We start from the raw sequence: 15,408 nt of genomic DNA on the forward strand, positions 1-15,408 counted from the left end.
GTGGCTTTCACATGGCTTCAAAACCATGAATGCAGAAGTTTATAAACATGTTCAGGATTGTGGACTGGTCATATTTGACTGACTCATGATTTATTGAAAAATTACTTGTTAATGTATAGATTTTTAGGATGCATTCATATAATTCCCATTTATTTCATTGGTTACTGTGTACCAAGGCATTACTTGGAACATTTGGGTACTATTAACTTGTGGTTGTCTGCCCTGTTTTGGGTTCTGTGACCTCTTTAAAAACTATTTTAAAACTGTTGCAGTGAATATTGTCATAGTGCACATTGAATGAGAGGGAAAGTGGCCAGAAAACTGTTAATGTTGTTTAATGTTTCACAAAAGCCAGTGAACTTTCCCAGCTTCAGCAAAATGCCTTGACTGCCTTTGTTTAACAGTGAACTCTTGTAAGAAACAGAGAAAAGAAAGTCAATAAGAAACACCAAAGTGTCTTTTATCAGATGCTTTTCAGAAGTATTTAGATAAATGTGAAGTGGAACATTCCAGTCGGCCACTGGATAACGCATGGAGACGTTTTAAAACACATTCCTCGTAAGGCTCAGTGTGCGGAAATGCAGCACTACAATGCCAGTGCTTTCCTATAAGTAGGGCTGGGCGATACCTGGTTTCCAACATCACAATACAGCACCAGTTAAACATTGCGATATTTCGATATATCACAATATCTGAAATAAGGCTGGAACTATGTAGAGGTGAACATGGTAATGTCCTGGGCAACTACTACTACTTAAGGGTCTAACTCTAGAACTGATACATTTTTACTTACCTTTAACATATTGTTACAACTGTTACGTTATAGTACTACCGTACCAATAATAGCACATTTTCTCTAAAATTAAAGCTGTAGAAGTAATTAGTAGCATAGATATCAAAGGTTCCCTAAAAAATTAATTACATTCCTAAACAAGAAAAAAAGCAAATTCAGTGTCACACTTTTAGATATTCAAATATAATTCACTATTGAGGTCTTAGTTGAATGTATACATCACCAGTTATTTGATTGTTTGTTAATTTTCCTTTCTAAACCAGGACAAAATAGAAAGAATGAAATGGATAAATTTCAACAGAACAATATATATATTAAAAAATTATATTTTTATTGTCAGGAAAATTTGCATTTCTTTTATAAATCAGGCCAAACCAGAAAGAATGGATAAAATTTTACAGAACAAAAATTATTAAATGAAAATTATATTTTTTGCAAGGAAAATTTGCATTTTGGCGTTCTCTGGTAATAGAGATGCCCTTTGTGTTTGAAGAATATTGCCAGCCGTGCTGAACACACTTTCAAATGGCATGCTTGATCCTGGGATAGCCAAAAACTTCTTTGCAAGCACCTTCAACACTGGGAAGGATGCCTCATGTGTCTTCCACCACATCAGAGGGCATTCATCAAAGTCCCCTCTTGGCATAGCCATATAGGAGAAAATGGGGAGCATAAGGAGGTTGGGGGAGACACAGAAGAGGCTCAAACGGCAGAGCAGGGTGGGTTTTTCTTTTCTTTTACTCTGAAGCACCTTGCAAGCCAACAAGCATCTCAAGAGTGCATTTCCCTCCTGCTTGCGATTGGGGAGAAGAGAGCTGAAGACTCGCAGATTTAACATGGGGCTGGCAGCATACCATGGGTTGCTTCTGCCCTGAAAGAAAGGCACACACAACAAACACTGGGAGTTTCCCCCCTTTTATTCTGAAGCAACTTGCAAGCCGCAATCACACACACACACACACACACAAAGAGAGAGAGAGAGAGAGAGAGAGAGAGAGAGAGAAGGAGAATCATGGAGCAAGGAAGGAAGCAACTCAGAAGGTAAAGAGTTAACACACACAGAGAGAGAGAGAGAGAGAGAGAGAGAGACAGACAGACAGACAGACAGACAGACAGAGCATGCAAGCAAAGCATTGCAGGGCAGATTGAGCTAAATAAACATTGGAACACACATGCAGAGAGAGAGAGAGAGCGAAGCAGGGAAGGAGAATTGGGGCTCCTTCACGGAGCAAGGAAGGAAGGAACTTGGAAGGGAAAGAGTTGAGAGAGCGTGCAGTGAAGCACTGCAGGGCAGACTGAGCTAAAGAAACATGGAGCTAAAGAAGCCTCTCAGCCCAGACCCCTTGCACCTCCAGGAAAGTTCCTTGCCATAGTGCCATGGCTTTAAGCAAAGCATCAGCTGGGCACACCAACAGAGGCGGGAGGGAATCAACAAAGGGCCGGAAGTGTCGGCTGAGTTAATAAAAAAACCCTGGTGCTTTTTGCCACTGCTGGCTGCTGCTTCACAAAAACAAATGCACCATACACCCCCCCTGCCAATGGCAGGGGGGAGGGAGACACATCCACAAGCAGTACATACATGCAGATGGAGGGGGTATGACAGAAGAGGGTCAAATGCCGAAGGGTGGTGTCTATTTTTTACTAACCCCAGTTTATGTCTTTACGGGGAAAGGGCTCCAGAAGTCTGAACCTGCAGGCTTTCTCTAAGCCAACTACCAGCCTGCCGTCTTTAAGAAAGAGCCTTGAGGGTAGAAGTCCCTGCTTGCCGGCCGCGTGACCAGGGAGACGAAGAGCTAACTGTTTCTCAAAGCTCTGTTTGGCGATAACTGCTTGGCGCTATTTAAGTCAAGGTTGAGGCTGACAGTGACCGCTAACCGGTTCTCAGAGCTCTGGCGATATCTGATGCCCGATTTTTTAGTCTGCCTGCTGTAGTTAATAAGTAGTGTTTTACTGCTGCTGCAGGAGACTGAAGGGTGAGACTCACAGTGACTGCTAACTGGTTCTCAAAGCTGTGTGTAGTGATTTGTAGCTATTTCTTGTTGCTGCAGGAGGCAGGGAAGAGCTGTTTGAGGTGTAGTTAGCAAGAGCTGCACACACAGGAAGAAGCATCAGCTTCCTGGTTTTTCCAATACAGTATTGTGATTTTTTTAAATACCCCACACATGATATGTGATTAATTGCAAAGTCATTTTTTTAAAAAAACGGTTATCATGATTTGATCTAAAACCCGATATCAGACAATATATCGATTTATAGCACAGCCCTACCTATAAGTATATGCGTAGACATGCCTTTGCTCACATAAATTGTAGAAAATGTTGGTTTCAGTTGCAGTAATGACTATATGGCAGTCTGTTGAAGAACAGTGTTATCCCATTTTACACAAACATTTCTTGCTTAATACAGCGGATTTGAGTAATCATTTCTGGGTTCGTTGCTTCCAGGAAAAAAAAATCTGTTTGCAAGTCCATTAACCAGGACAGTTGATGGGATCCCAGCATATAGTTCTTTTCTGCCGTTTTCATGGGTGAACCGATGTGAACATGCACAAGAAAGAGTGGTGGCGGCGACATGTCAGATGACACCTGCTGTTGTGTCACACTACACTCACTGGTGTGAATGAAAAGTAGAGTGACATGGTGGTAGGTTGCTGAAAAAGCAGTTACAGTTCTGTAACATAGCAGGATAATATAGTGTGAAAGAAATGTTAGAAACTGAGCCAGTAGTGCTAGCATTATAACCAGGAATACTAACACAACAATCCCCATATCTGAATGTACCCTAAGTCAGAAAAGAACGCATGGCCAGATCTCCCTCCCCCCCCCCCATCATTTTGACACTTTAAAAACAACTATTAGCTGATCAGGTATTTAAGAGCAAACCTGGTAGAGCAGGTTTAATGCTGACTTAGGCTTTCCTAATTATATCAAGCATTTCTAATTAGGTTTGGAGTGTAAGAACTGGAAGTCCTAAAGTGGAAATGGTTTTCACACTTCACAGCTTTCAGAAGTTTCTTGCAGGATATCAGGTTCTCCCAGACCTGGGCGAGGGATTCGGCATGACAAAGGTTCATTATTCTCAGACAGAGAGGTAAAGTTTCCTAACTGATGGTGTCAAACCATAAATTAAACAAAATAGTTCACTTATTTAAGCTGAAGTAGAGTAGAAATGTTAGACATTAAGAAATTCAAAATCTAACTTCGTAGACATTAAACTGTGCCCACTTTTTTCTTCATTTAAAATTATAGACAACAGTAAAATCACATTTTTGCAGCTGAAATTTTAAAAGCTGCCAAGGACATAACCAGTATCTATCTTAAATGTGTTGGTAGAATTGAGTATGGCACCCTCTCACTTTTTTAAAAAGAAAGAAATCAACTTCAGCCATTTGATTCTAATATGGATTTTAAGGCATCATGCATGCAACTTATTAACTAGTTATTAACAGAACTAGTTATTTAGGTCCATATTAAAATGTCATCAAACTGAGGCATTGCCAGTATTGCGGCAATAGCATTAAGAGCTACAGTATTGTCAGGTTCTCTTTGGATGATCAAATCAGTAATATTAAGCTACAGCTGCAGTCATTCTTCAGTTTTCTAAGCAGAAAAGGTCTGTGTTTGTGTAAAAACATGTATTTACACATACACATAGCCTCCCAATTGGGGCTTTAAAATGAACCAAGATTTTCTATTCTCAAAAATGGTAGAATATGTGGTGTTTTTTGTGCCTGTAGACTAGGGTGCATCTTATAATCTGTCTTGCACCCTGAGAGGGAAATGCAATTTTGTCTGCGAATCTCCTCCAGCATTCCATCTCAAGGTTTTACTCTGCATACTTGGGTAACAACTAATACCACTTTCAGCTTTTCCTCCAGCTCCATTTTGTTTATGCTGAAGTCTTACGCAGTTATTTAAAATCTTCTTTAGCCTCTCATTGTAATAATTGTTTGCCTTGTCTTAAATTATTTTATTTTATGAGCAGGCCCATGGATAAGTACTTTTTTGTTGTTGATCCTAATGAAGATACTGCTCTGCTGGGGATTTTGAGGTACATTATTATTATTGCTTCTCGCAAAGAAAGATGGGCCAGCTAGAAAAATTACTGGAGGAAGTGAAGATCATCGCAAAGACAAACCTGTTCCCTGCTCCCCATCTTTCCTTCATCCTCACCCATTCCAGATTTCTGTTTACTCACCTGTATGTCTCTTTTGGCTGTTAAATGATACAACAGGTTGCCGCAGGCTGCAGAATGATGCCGTAGGCTTTCTGTGTGCACTATCTTTTCTGGGACAGGGATATTGATATATATGTTATATATGTGTGTATGACGGTTTTCTGAAATTTCAAAAATGGATTCTTCTTTTCTTGGGGAGTAGAAAAAGTGAGTATTTTCTTATCCCTTTATTGTTATTTCTTCCAAATATTCCTTCAGGCATTGGGACTAGAGATGGAACAGCAGAAAAGGATAAAGATTTCAAAGGAAAAGCCCAGAAACAGGTTCAGTTCAACCCGGGGCAGACAGTGGCTACATGGAGAGTAAGAATAATAGTAGACAATGAATACGAGGAATCAGAGCTATTCCAGATTGTTTTGTCAGATCCAGTTATGGCTGCCCTGGAATTTCCAGAACGGGCAACGGTGGAAATTGTGGATCCAGGTGATGGTATGTGGGTTTTTCCTACTTTTTATTCCTGCTTAAATTTTCCTCCCCTATAAAGGCACTCCAATCCTGTCCCCATGGAATGGAATTCAGCATCGGATGACAATGGGTGGGAAACAATTGTTCCCTTCTGTTTTGTAGAAAGGTTTTTGATGCAGTGGATGCCTCCACTAATGGATGGTGAGGGGGGGCACTTTTGCCAACTCTCATCTCACTCTTCACCCACAGCCTCTTCCACTCCTGAGAACTTGCTCCAGAGGGTTTTGGGGACCCTTCAGAGCAGCATGGAAAGTAGGAAACCACAGGGAGGGGATCAGTAATGGAACTCCTCGCTCCTTTCTATTAGCAGAGACCTCCTGCTCAATCATACACTGTTCCATCAACAGAAGGGTAGTAGTAGTAGAAGAAGAAGAAGTAACAACAACAACAACAACAACAACAACAATTTATTACTTATATCCTGCCTATCTGGCTATTTGAACACACACACTCTCTCTCCCATTCCACTCTTTTCCAGAATCTACCGTGTACATTCCTGGGTCAGAGTATAGAATAGAAGAAGATATTGGTGAGCTGCTAATTCCTGTCAGGAGATCTGGAGATGCCAGCCATGAATTAATGGTCATTTGTTCCACACATCAAGGTAAGGTGTTCCTTGCTACATCAGGCCTGCTGTTAGCGGTTGTCAGGGCATGGCCTGCTCATAAGGCAAGATAAAGCAGTCGCCTAAGGCAGCAGAAGCTAAAGAGGCAGTGCCCCTGTAGGCGCCACACCACCTCCGTCACTGGCGTAGAAGCGACATCTGCCGTGGTGCCAAAAGATCTCATTAGATCTGTCTGGAAATCACCAACACAGGTAAGGGACGCTTTGGCAGTGTGGGGCAGCACAGCAGCACGCTCCCATTTTGCTCCAGGCGGTGAAACATGACACACTGCCCCTGGCTGTCGTAGTGCCTCTACAGCCTAGGAATGACTTGTAATGTATTTGCATCATACAGCAGAATTTTCAATTTGCGTGAAATGTTCAAGGATGTGTCACACATATTCATTCTGGAATATAGTTAAAGCAGATACAAACATACATGACTGGGCAGATTTGCTCTAAAATATTATTTTATTTTCATTTGCTAGGAAATGTGATCCAGTTAAACCAACTAAACATATTCCCCCCCCTTTTCCCCTTTTGTGTACAAGCTGTACACTTCCTTTGATGGCAAACAGGTTAATCGGATCATAACAAAAACATAGTATCAGATAGCTAATGAGATAATTTATGTGCCAATATTAGGTAAATACATTAGGTTTCAGGTTTCCTTAAAATATTCAGATCGAATATCTTGGGTGCTTAATTTTTTAAAAAAAATGTTTTACTACTTGTTATTGCAGCCCTGGACTCCTTTATGAGGAAAGGTGAGATAATAATTTAATAAAAAATAAATTTCCACAAGAATTCTCTGTACATTTTACGCAAACTGCAGTCCTACACTTTCATAAGGCCCACGGAACTCCGTGGGATTTACTGCTGAGATAATAGGTTGGTCATGGGCTCAGCTACTCATGTAGTTGTGAAATGCAGTGGTGGAGGAAGCCTCCACCGCACCTGGGGCGCCAATCCCGAAGGCACCCCCTGGGGGCGGGGGCGTGCATCATGACGCCCAGGCGCTATGAAAGGAAAACAACCACTTGTTTGCTCTGCCGGCGGCTGGTTTCCTCCCCCCCCCCTTTTTTAACGGCTCTTTTTGGTGCTGGGCTGCAGAGCCTAGCGCCTAAAAAAGCCCTTTTAAAAAAGGGGGGGAGGAAAGCAGCCACCGGCAGAGCAAACAAGCGGCTGCTTTCCTCCCCCCCTTTTTAAAAAGGGCTTTTTTCGGCGCTCGGCTGCAGAGCCGTGGTGCAGAGGCAAGGGACAGGCCAGCGAGGAGGGTCGCTTGTCGCTGACATGACGCCCCCTCGCTGGCCCGCCCCTTGCCTCCATGCTGCGGCTCCGAAGGCCAACCAGCAGCGAAAAAAGCCGCTGAAAGGGGAAAAAACAGAAAGCAAAGCAGGCACTTTCAAGCGTCTGCTTTACTTTTCTTTTTTTCCCCTTTCAGGGCTTTTTTCACCACTAGGCTCCCTGGGCGGAGGCAAGGGGTGGGCCAGCGAGTGTCACCCCCCCCCCGGGCGGTACTCGGGGCGGCCCACCCCCTACGCCCCCCTCGCTCCGCCCCTGGTAAAATGACTCATAAAATAATAAGTGAACTGCTACATGCTAAGTACAAATGATATAAAATATATGCAGAAACTTATGCTGGATGTTCAAGTATAATATTTTATGGATGTTCATTCCTCCCCCCTTGTTCAGATTATCCATATCTTTGTGGAAGGGCTGGTGGAAAATATATGCTAGGTGATTTTATTTATTTTTTAATCCTAGTTTCCTTATTAGGAAGCACTCTCTTTTGCATAGTGCACGTGCTGAAAGATTTATGCCCCTGTGGGTTAGACAGCTAGTCAAGTTGTTTCGGTGAAGCATGACAGCTGTTGGCCAGTTTCAGATGTTAAGTATGCTAGCACAGCTGTGGGGTGTAATAGGAAGATGAAAGCATTTAAAAAAAACAGGTCCATGGCCACCTTTTACAGAGATTAGATTGCTTTGCCATTGCAGACTTTTATGCTGGGTTTGCTTGGTGGTCTTTATAGAGATAGTGCTGAGAGTGTAAGCTTGCTGATTGATAGCAGGTCATGCAGGCTGCAGTCATATGCACACTTAGCAAGTAAATCCTGTTAAACTCAGTGAGGCTTACTTATGAGTAGACAGACAGGATTGTACTGGAGGTCTCCTTTTTATATTGCAATTTCTCTTGAAAAGCACAGTAGATTTCTAAACGGTCACCATGAGAGGAACGTAAATGTCTGGATAGCTCTTTGTCGGGTCAAGACCCTTCTGAAGGGTCACAAGAAGTTTTGTAAGGTTAAAACTACTACTTATTACTTTTTATAGCTAATTTAATATTTATATAAGATTACAATTTAATAGTATTAAGAAATATAGGAGAATGCAGTATTTAGAGAATAGGCTTGAAAGCCATCAATCGGGGAGGAAGGAAGTCACAGGCTTATGGAGCCAAATGTTTTATTTACTTTTGTGTATTAGATGTTATGTATGGAAATATATGTAAAAACCAATAAAAATTATTATTAAAAAAGACCCTTCTGAATATATTGATGGGGTTGTGCAGTCCCGTCCCCCCCATCCCCCGGCACCAACTATGGATTCTGTGAATGGAATGCAGTCAAAAAAGGAGTGGATCTTTTTATATGCTGTGTATATTAAGCTTGCATTACTTCTCTATAAATATCAGGATGACCCATTTAAGAATTTGTAACTGGGACTTTGAGACCAGTTCAAACTAGAGAAGTTGCACTTGAGTCAATGGCACTTAATGCCAAGTACTCCTAAACTCATGTGCTTAGAAGTAATCTGCATTTATGTCTGAGCGAACAAGCACTGGGCTGCACTATCTGTGGGGCTGTATTCAACAGAGCAAGGACTTCTGCTTGTGCAGTGGAATTTCCCTTCTCCCTCCTTCCATTGAGCACCCCCCCCCCAAATCTGTTGTTTTGGTGCCCCCAGCCCTGCAGAGCAGATGTAGGTGGAGGTGCAAGGACAGGAGAAGGAGGGGAAAGTTATGCTGTGAAAGTGGAAGTCTTTGCACTAACGGGATGACTTTGTTGGAGGCAATGCAACCCAGTTTTTTTATTAATCTATTTTCTATATATACTGTCTAATAATGAAAGTTATTTGGTTTTCTGACAGTAGAACAACTTGCATGGAAGTTAAAAGCATGAAACCTAAATATAGCATAAAATGACAGTACATGATAAAACCAACAGAACAGTGCTAATATCAGCAACAACAAAATCTTTGGTTTTTAAGTGCCTTAGTCTAAATTCTATTTTAATTGAAAAGAAAACCCACTGCTTCAGATAAATTCCTTTCTTTGTATATTTGCCCTTTCTAGAGATAACCATTCTTCTTTACATTCCTGCCATTTCTTGCCCAATGTTTTGTGCTCCCCAAATGCAAAAGATAAAAATTATGCCTCCACATAACATTTGGGAGTGAGGGTAGTTGAGGAATGGGATTTTTTTTAAAGTACGTGCTGCTCTTCAGCAGATTGTAGGAAAAGTATCTTAGTTTATATGAGGCAGCTCCCCAGCCCCCACACCAAAGATAAGGGCTAACTTCTAGATTAAGATTTGCTTTTGGCCACATTCTCTTACAGTGAGCCAACGGGGGCAGGGTGGGTAGGGGAGACCAGATGGAGCACCTTCCATTGGAGCTCAGAGAAAAGCAAAAGTTTCTTTTATTATTATAACAGAATTATATGTATTAAGGACTTCAATACATAACAATATGTATGTCACATCTATAATGAGGCTTGAAGTTTCTCCCCTCATTGTCAGTATAAGAAGCATTTGAAGTCTGTGTCACAGTGGCACATTTAATTCCCTTGTACCCCATTGGAAATTACCTTGTGACACTTGAGAGGAGACAGCTTCTCATGTAGCGCAGGGGAGCTTCTAATTAAAAATAAATAAAAATGTGTCTGTGGGATGCCTTTGTCACCTAGGGTTTTCGTATATGGCAGAAGTGATGTTGGCTTCATTCTCACTGAGGTTAGAAACTTGTATCTTGGCTCTGCCACTTCAGATTCCAAGCGGCAGCTCAAATGATAGAATGTTCTTCCATGATTTCCACACATGTGCCCACCCTGCCCAAATACTATGAGTGGTATTGAACTAAATAATTCCAAAAGCAGAATGGATTCTGCTTATGCAAGGAAATTATCTCCTGCCGTCACACATGTTGTCCCCACCCCCCAAATCACCGGTTTTGCTCCAGAGGGTTCGAGGAGCCCCCATAACAGATTTAGAGCCAAGAGAGATGAGGAGAACATTGCACGAAGGTAGAGGTGTTTACTTGGTCTGAGGTGGGTTTGCACTTTCCCTGAAAGTCCAGGTTCACAGCTTGGGTGTGATTTCAGACACGGTGCTAACTGGGGAAGCGCAGGTGGCGACTAGGGGTGCTTTCTGCCATCTTCAACTATATGCCAGCCATGACCCCTATCTGGAGATGTTGAACCTTGCTTCTGTTGTAAGTGCTACAGTGACTTCCAGGCTATACTTCTGTTATGCATTGTATGTCAGGCCACCTATGAAGATAGTTTGGAAATTTCAGCTAGTGGATAATTCTGCCACTCGCCTGCTGGTTTGAGCGGAGCAGGCAGAGTATGTTACACAAGTACTGAGCCAGCTGCGCCAGTTGTCAGCACGTTTTCAGGCCCAATTCAAAGTGCAGATGAAGACCATTAAAGCCCTAAATGGTTTAGGACCAGCTTACATTAAGAACCACCTTCAACTGTATCATGCTGTCCATACCTTAAGATGTGCTTCTGCAGCCCTGTTGAGATGCCTGCCTTTAAATTACAATTAGGTTGGTGTGTAATGAAATTTAGCCTTTTCAGTGGTGCTCCCCAAATAATGGAATTCAAATCCAAGTGAGAGCAAGCTAGGCTCCCCACCACCAAAAAAAATATTAAATGGGCCTTTAGGATATAAGCTTTTTTATCATGACCCTTGAGGGCTACTTAAGGTCTATAAATTGGAGGTTGTCTTTTAGACCTATCAGGGTTACTTTTCCTTTTACTGTATAGTATGCTAGTTTATGCAGGTTGGATGGAAATGGCTATTTTAAGTGATTTTATTGGATACAGTATTTTAATGATTTTATTCTTGAATTTTTGTGGATTTGTATTGTATGCAGTTTTAAACTGCATGAGGGGCATGCTTCACCTAAAAAGTGGTCTAACAGCCTGTTAAACAAACAGATGAACAAACAAACATAAATAGGCTTCCGGCGAGGACGCCATGCTGGGCGGTCGTGGGTTGCTTCGGTAGCGAGGCGACCCAGGCCAGCCCGGGGGTTGGAGCCCTGCTACCGCACAGCGGGGCTCCGATAAGCCGTGGGAAGAGCGTCCCACGGCTTGGGCTCTCCAGCGAGCCCACTATGGCGCTGAACTCTTCTCCCGATCCCCTTGTAAAAGGGGAAAAGGAGTGAAGAGTCTACAGCGTCGGGCTGTGGAGGCATTGCCCCAACCGGGCGGCGATGCGGCGGCTGCCGCCTGCATGAGCGCGTCGTTCTACCTGTTTTGCATTTAAAAGAAGGAAACTGGAGGCTGTGAGTACGAAGTTAATTGGCTTTAAAATTTATGGCATTTGGCACTCCAGGAGGATCGTAAAAAAGGAGCCCGTTCCTCCTCCCTTTGCTGATCGGAGAAGATAACATTGTTGTGAGCTGCTGCTGCAGTAGTGGATATAAAGTTTCTATGGAACTTTTAACAAGTGAGACTGGTTGAATCCCCGTTGGGGGAATTAAGAGTTCGGAAATATCTCTTTTTGGAAAATGATGGACTGCATTCTTTTTACCCTGACCCGGGGGAAAATGGCGGCTGAAAATTATAGTTGAAGATGGAAAAGTACTGAAACTTGATACCCTATGCCTACTTCTACCATGCTTGGTTTCGTTTTTAAACTGGCGTTAGACTCTGAATTGACTCATGAACAAAGGATTATTCTTTTGAAATTAGAACTGTTAAGCCAGAAATTAATTTTGCTGAACCAGGATCTTGAGGAAAAGTTATATATTACAGGAAAGACCTTTGCTAAATTGGAAAAAAATCTTGCTGGGGAACTTGAGGAAATTTTTGAGAAACAAAGTACAGTGACTGCGCAACTCCAAGAAGCTGAAAGACCCTATTGGTGTGAGAGACCTAGGGTTGGAATACAATTTATATCCAATTTCTGGGGTGGGAGCCCGGAAATGATGGGCAAAAGACTTGTGAAACTACAATTTCAAGATGAATGCAACTGTGAAATGGAGATGCTGGAAGATGAAGATATGAGTTTCCTGGAGCCCCCTGCAAGGATATTTATGGACTGTGTCTGGTCTGTTGGTTTCAAAGGAAAAGAGGACATTCTGGGTAATGTTGTGGTAAAAAGATGGAGAAATGTCGGGGAAGTGACCCCGAGATTGCGAAGGAAAATGGTTAGAAGAGGGATAGGGTGAGATTATTTAAAATATAAACAGGACGGCTCACCATGGTACCCTGAAGTCAGTGTGTTAAGAGTTTAAGATTTTGAACTAGTGAAGAGATATTGGACATGTTTATTAGCAGCAGTTTAAGAAAATAAGATGTAAGATTGGAGCTAAGAAGTAATAGGTTATATCATGAAGTTAAAAATAAAAATTAAGAAGTTTGTTTGTTATTATGAACATTATATGTAATAATTGAACATTAAGAAGTTTGTTTAGATAATTTTGATGATTTTAAATTTATATAGGAGAAGTTAGATGTAAGATTGGAGCTAAGAAGTAATAGGTTATATCATGAAGTTAAAAATAAATATTAAGAAGTTTGTTTGTTATTGTGAACATTATATGTAATAATTGAATATTAAGAAGTTTGTTTAGATAATTTTGATGATTCTAAATTTAAAGATGAGAAGTTATCAAAGTGGATTGGAATTGGAAACAAAGGAGAGAGGACGGGGGAAGTCATTTAGTAAGATTTGAAACAAGATTTTTTTTTTAAGATGAATAAGAAATATTGGTGTTTGTTTTGTTGTATTTGTTGTTGTATTGTTGTTTTGTTTTGTTTGTATTATGTGGAAAACTAATAAATTCTTTGTAAAAAAAAAAAAAAAAAGAACAAACAAACATAAATAGCTTTTACAATAATAATGCATTCATCCATTTCCAAAATCACATGTAGTTTGTTGACCCTCATTAGTGTTGAGGCTCTATTTTTTTCTACCAAGGAAGTCATCTACCAGCTGATCAGCTTGGGAGAGCCACATCCTGCATGGTCTGGGAGCATGAAAATGGAAGTGAAGTATTAGGTCCCCTGTATTTGGGATTCCCAAAGTTTCCTTTTTTAAGTCTTTTGCTTCTGCGTTGCCAGTCTTAGTTTGGCTGCTATAGTCTTTCTTTCTTTCTTTCTTTCTTTCTTTCTTTCTTTCTTTCTTTCTTTCTTTCTTTCTAAATAACCTTAGTGCCTTGCAGGAATCTTTTTGAAAGTCAAGAATTCAAAGGTCATATGTTATTTAATCAGTGAGTTATTACAGAGCCTTAATGCCATTTGTTCTTCCCATACTCTACCTTTTGTTGTTTACTGGTGCACGGAAAATCTTCAAGGGTGGCTTGGAATTTTGCAGCCTTATAAGCTGCCAACATTCTCTGGCTTTAAAAAAAACTAAGCATTTTGCTACCACACATTTGTACAGTGATCCTAATTGTTGCTCTATACTCTCAGTTCCTAAGTAAAATGAGTCAAAAGCCCCAAAGACCCACTTTTGACAGCACAACACACTCTATCTTTAAACAGGCTTGGACCATATCATGTCACCTGAGCATGTATGATAACCTTATTTGACCAGTCCTCTATTTCAGTGTTTTTCAACCACTGTTCCGTGGCACACTAGTGTGCCGCGAGATGTTGCCTGGTGTGCCGTGGGCAAAATTGAAAAATTACTTTATATATAGTCAATATAGGCACAGAGTTAAATTTTTTAACATTTTCTAATGGTGGTGTGCCTCGTGATTTTTTTCATGAAACAAGTGTGCCTTTGCCCAAAAAAGGTTGAAAAACACTGCTCTATTTTGGGTATGATATAAACACTGCAGTTTGAGATTTGAATATCAATCTCCTTGTGCAGGGCATTGCAAGTACTGGAAATAATATATTTAAAGTATTATCATTTCAAACTTAAGAAACGAGCATCTTTAATGTTTTGAAATACATTTTATTTTAAGCAAACTGTTTGTGAAAGTTATATTTAAAATAAACTTTTATCCCTCTTACTGAGTGGAAAAACTAAATACCAATACTGGAGTCAATAAAATATCAACCTGCTGTAAAATCCAGCTTAAAAGTGAAAAAGTGATAAGATAACAGCAAAGCAGCCACCCTAATAAATTTCCAGCAGAGTAAAGCAGTTTTGGTTTGGCACCTAAAATATAAGATGCAGTACCAAGCAAATATTTCTGTGCAGTGTGTTCCATAAGTCAAGTCCCTAGTGCTCAGAGAGCACTATCCTCAGTAGCAGGCCCCAGGGAGGGGCAGCAGGGCTTACCTGACCTGCAGTCACCTGTGTTGCTGCTGCTTACTGGGATAGAGGGAGGCCGGGGAGGTCTGTGTGTTGGAAATGCACCAACAGAGCCAATCCTCTCCTACTAGTGCATTTGCAGCACCCCAGCCTCACCACTGCCTCCCTCCTCCCCCATTTCATCCCAGTATGCAGCAGTGATGCAGGCAACTGGCGGTGAGGTGAGTATTCATAGTTGCAGAGGAAAAACTGACTGTCACCTGATGAATGTTTGGAAACCAAAAGAAGAACAGAGAAACCCTTCTATGATTAAGAGTTCTTCTTATGGTTAATTCCATGAGACCAGGCATCTATTGTAGCCATATTTTCCTGCAAACATTGTTTGTTAGGAGCAAGGAAAGTGGTAAAACTACAGGAAAAGCTCCACAGTTTGCAAATGCAAGAAATCCAAGTTTACCTCTGCCCAAGGATAGAAGGATCAAAGGTGAGAAGGATGGCAGCAGGTCCTTTCAAAGGTTTCCACCACCCTGCAGCTCTGTGAGGGCCCAGTGACCCACATGATATGTAGTTGCCCTCATAAGAGCTCGTGAGAGGCTCCTCCCCATTCCCAGTCCATGGCGGCCACTGCCCTGCCCCACAAGTTGTCTGGACAGCGTTGATAAGCTTGCCGAGTCACAAGACACTTCTAATGGTTTCTTACCATCACGTGATCCCTGAAACCAGCAAAAGAGGTTGCTTGGGGGGTGAACCATAGTTGTGGAGACCAGGAAACTGGCACGTTACGAAAAGTCATGATCATGTCATTCATTT

General features: G+C 41.4%; 1 protein-coding gene across 1 annotated transcript in view; it reads left to right on the forward strand.

The window, feature by feature from the left end:
- The window catches only part of FREM3 (FRAS1 related extracellular matrix 3), a 77,375-nt gene that overhangs the window by 28,382 nt on the left and 33,585 nt on the right, over positions 1-15,408 (forward strand). The window contains exons 4-5 of the mRNA XM_033160821.1: positions 5,228-5,458; positions 5,973-6,098. Of these exons, the coding sequence (XP_033016712.1) occupies positions 5,228-5,458; positions 5,973-6,098 (357 nt within the window). The remainder of the gene's footprint in view (positions 1-5,227; positions 5,459-5,972; positions 6,099-15,408) is intronic.

The sequence above is a fragment of the Lacerta agilis genome, chromosome 9 (genome assembly GCF_009819535.1).
Source record: "Lacerta agilis isolate rLacAgi1 chromosome 9, rLacAgi1.pri, whole genome shotgun sequence".
In the NCBI taxonomy this organism is placed as follows: Eukaryota; Metazoa; Chordata; class Lepidosauria; order Squamata; family Lacertidae; genus Lacerta; species Lacerta agilis.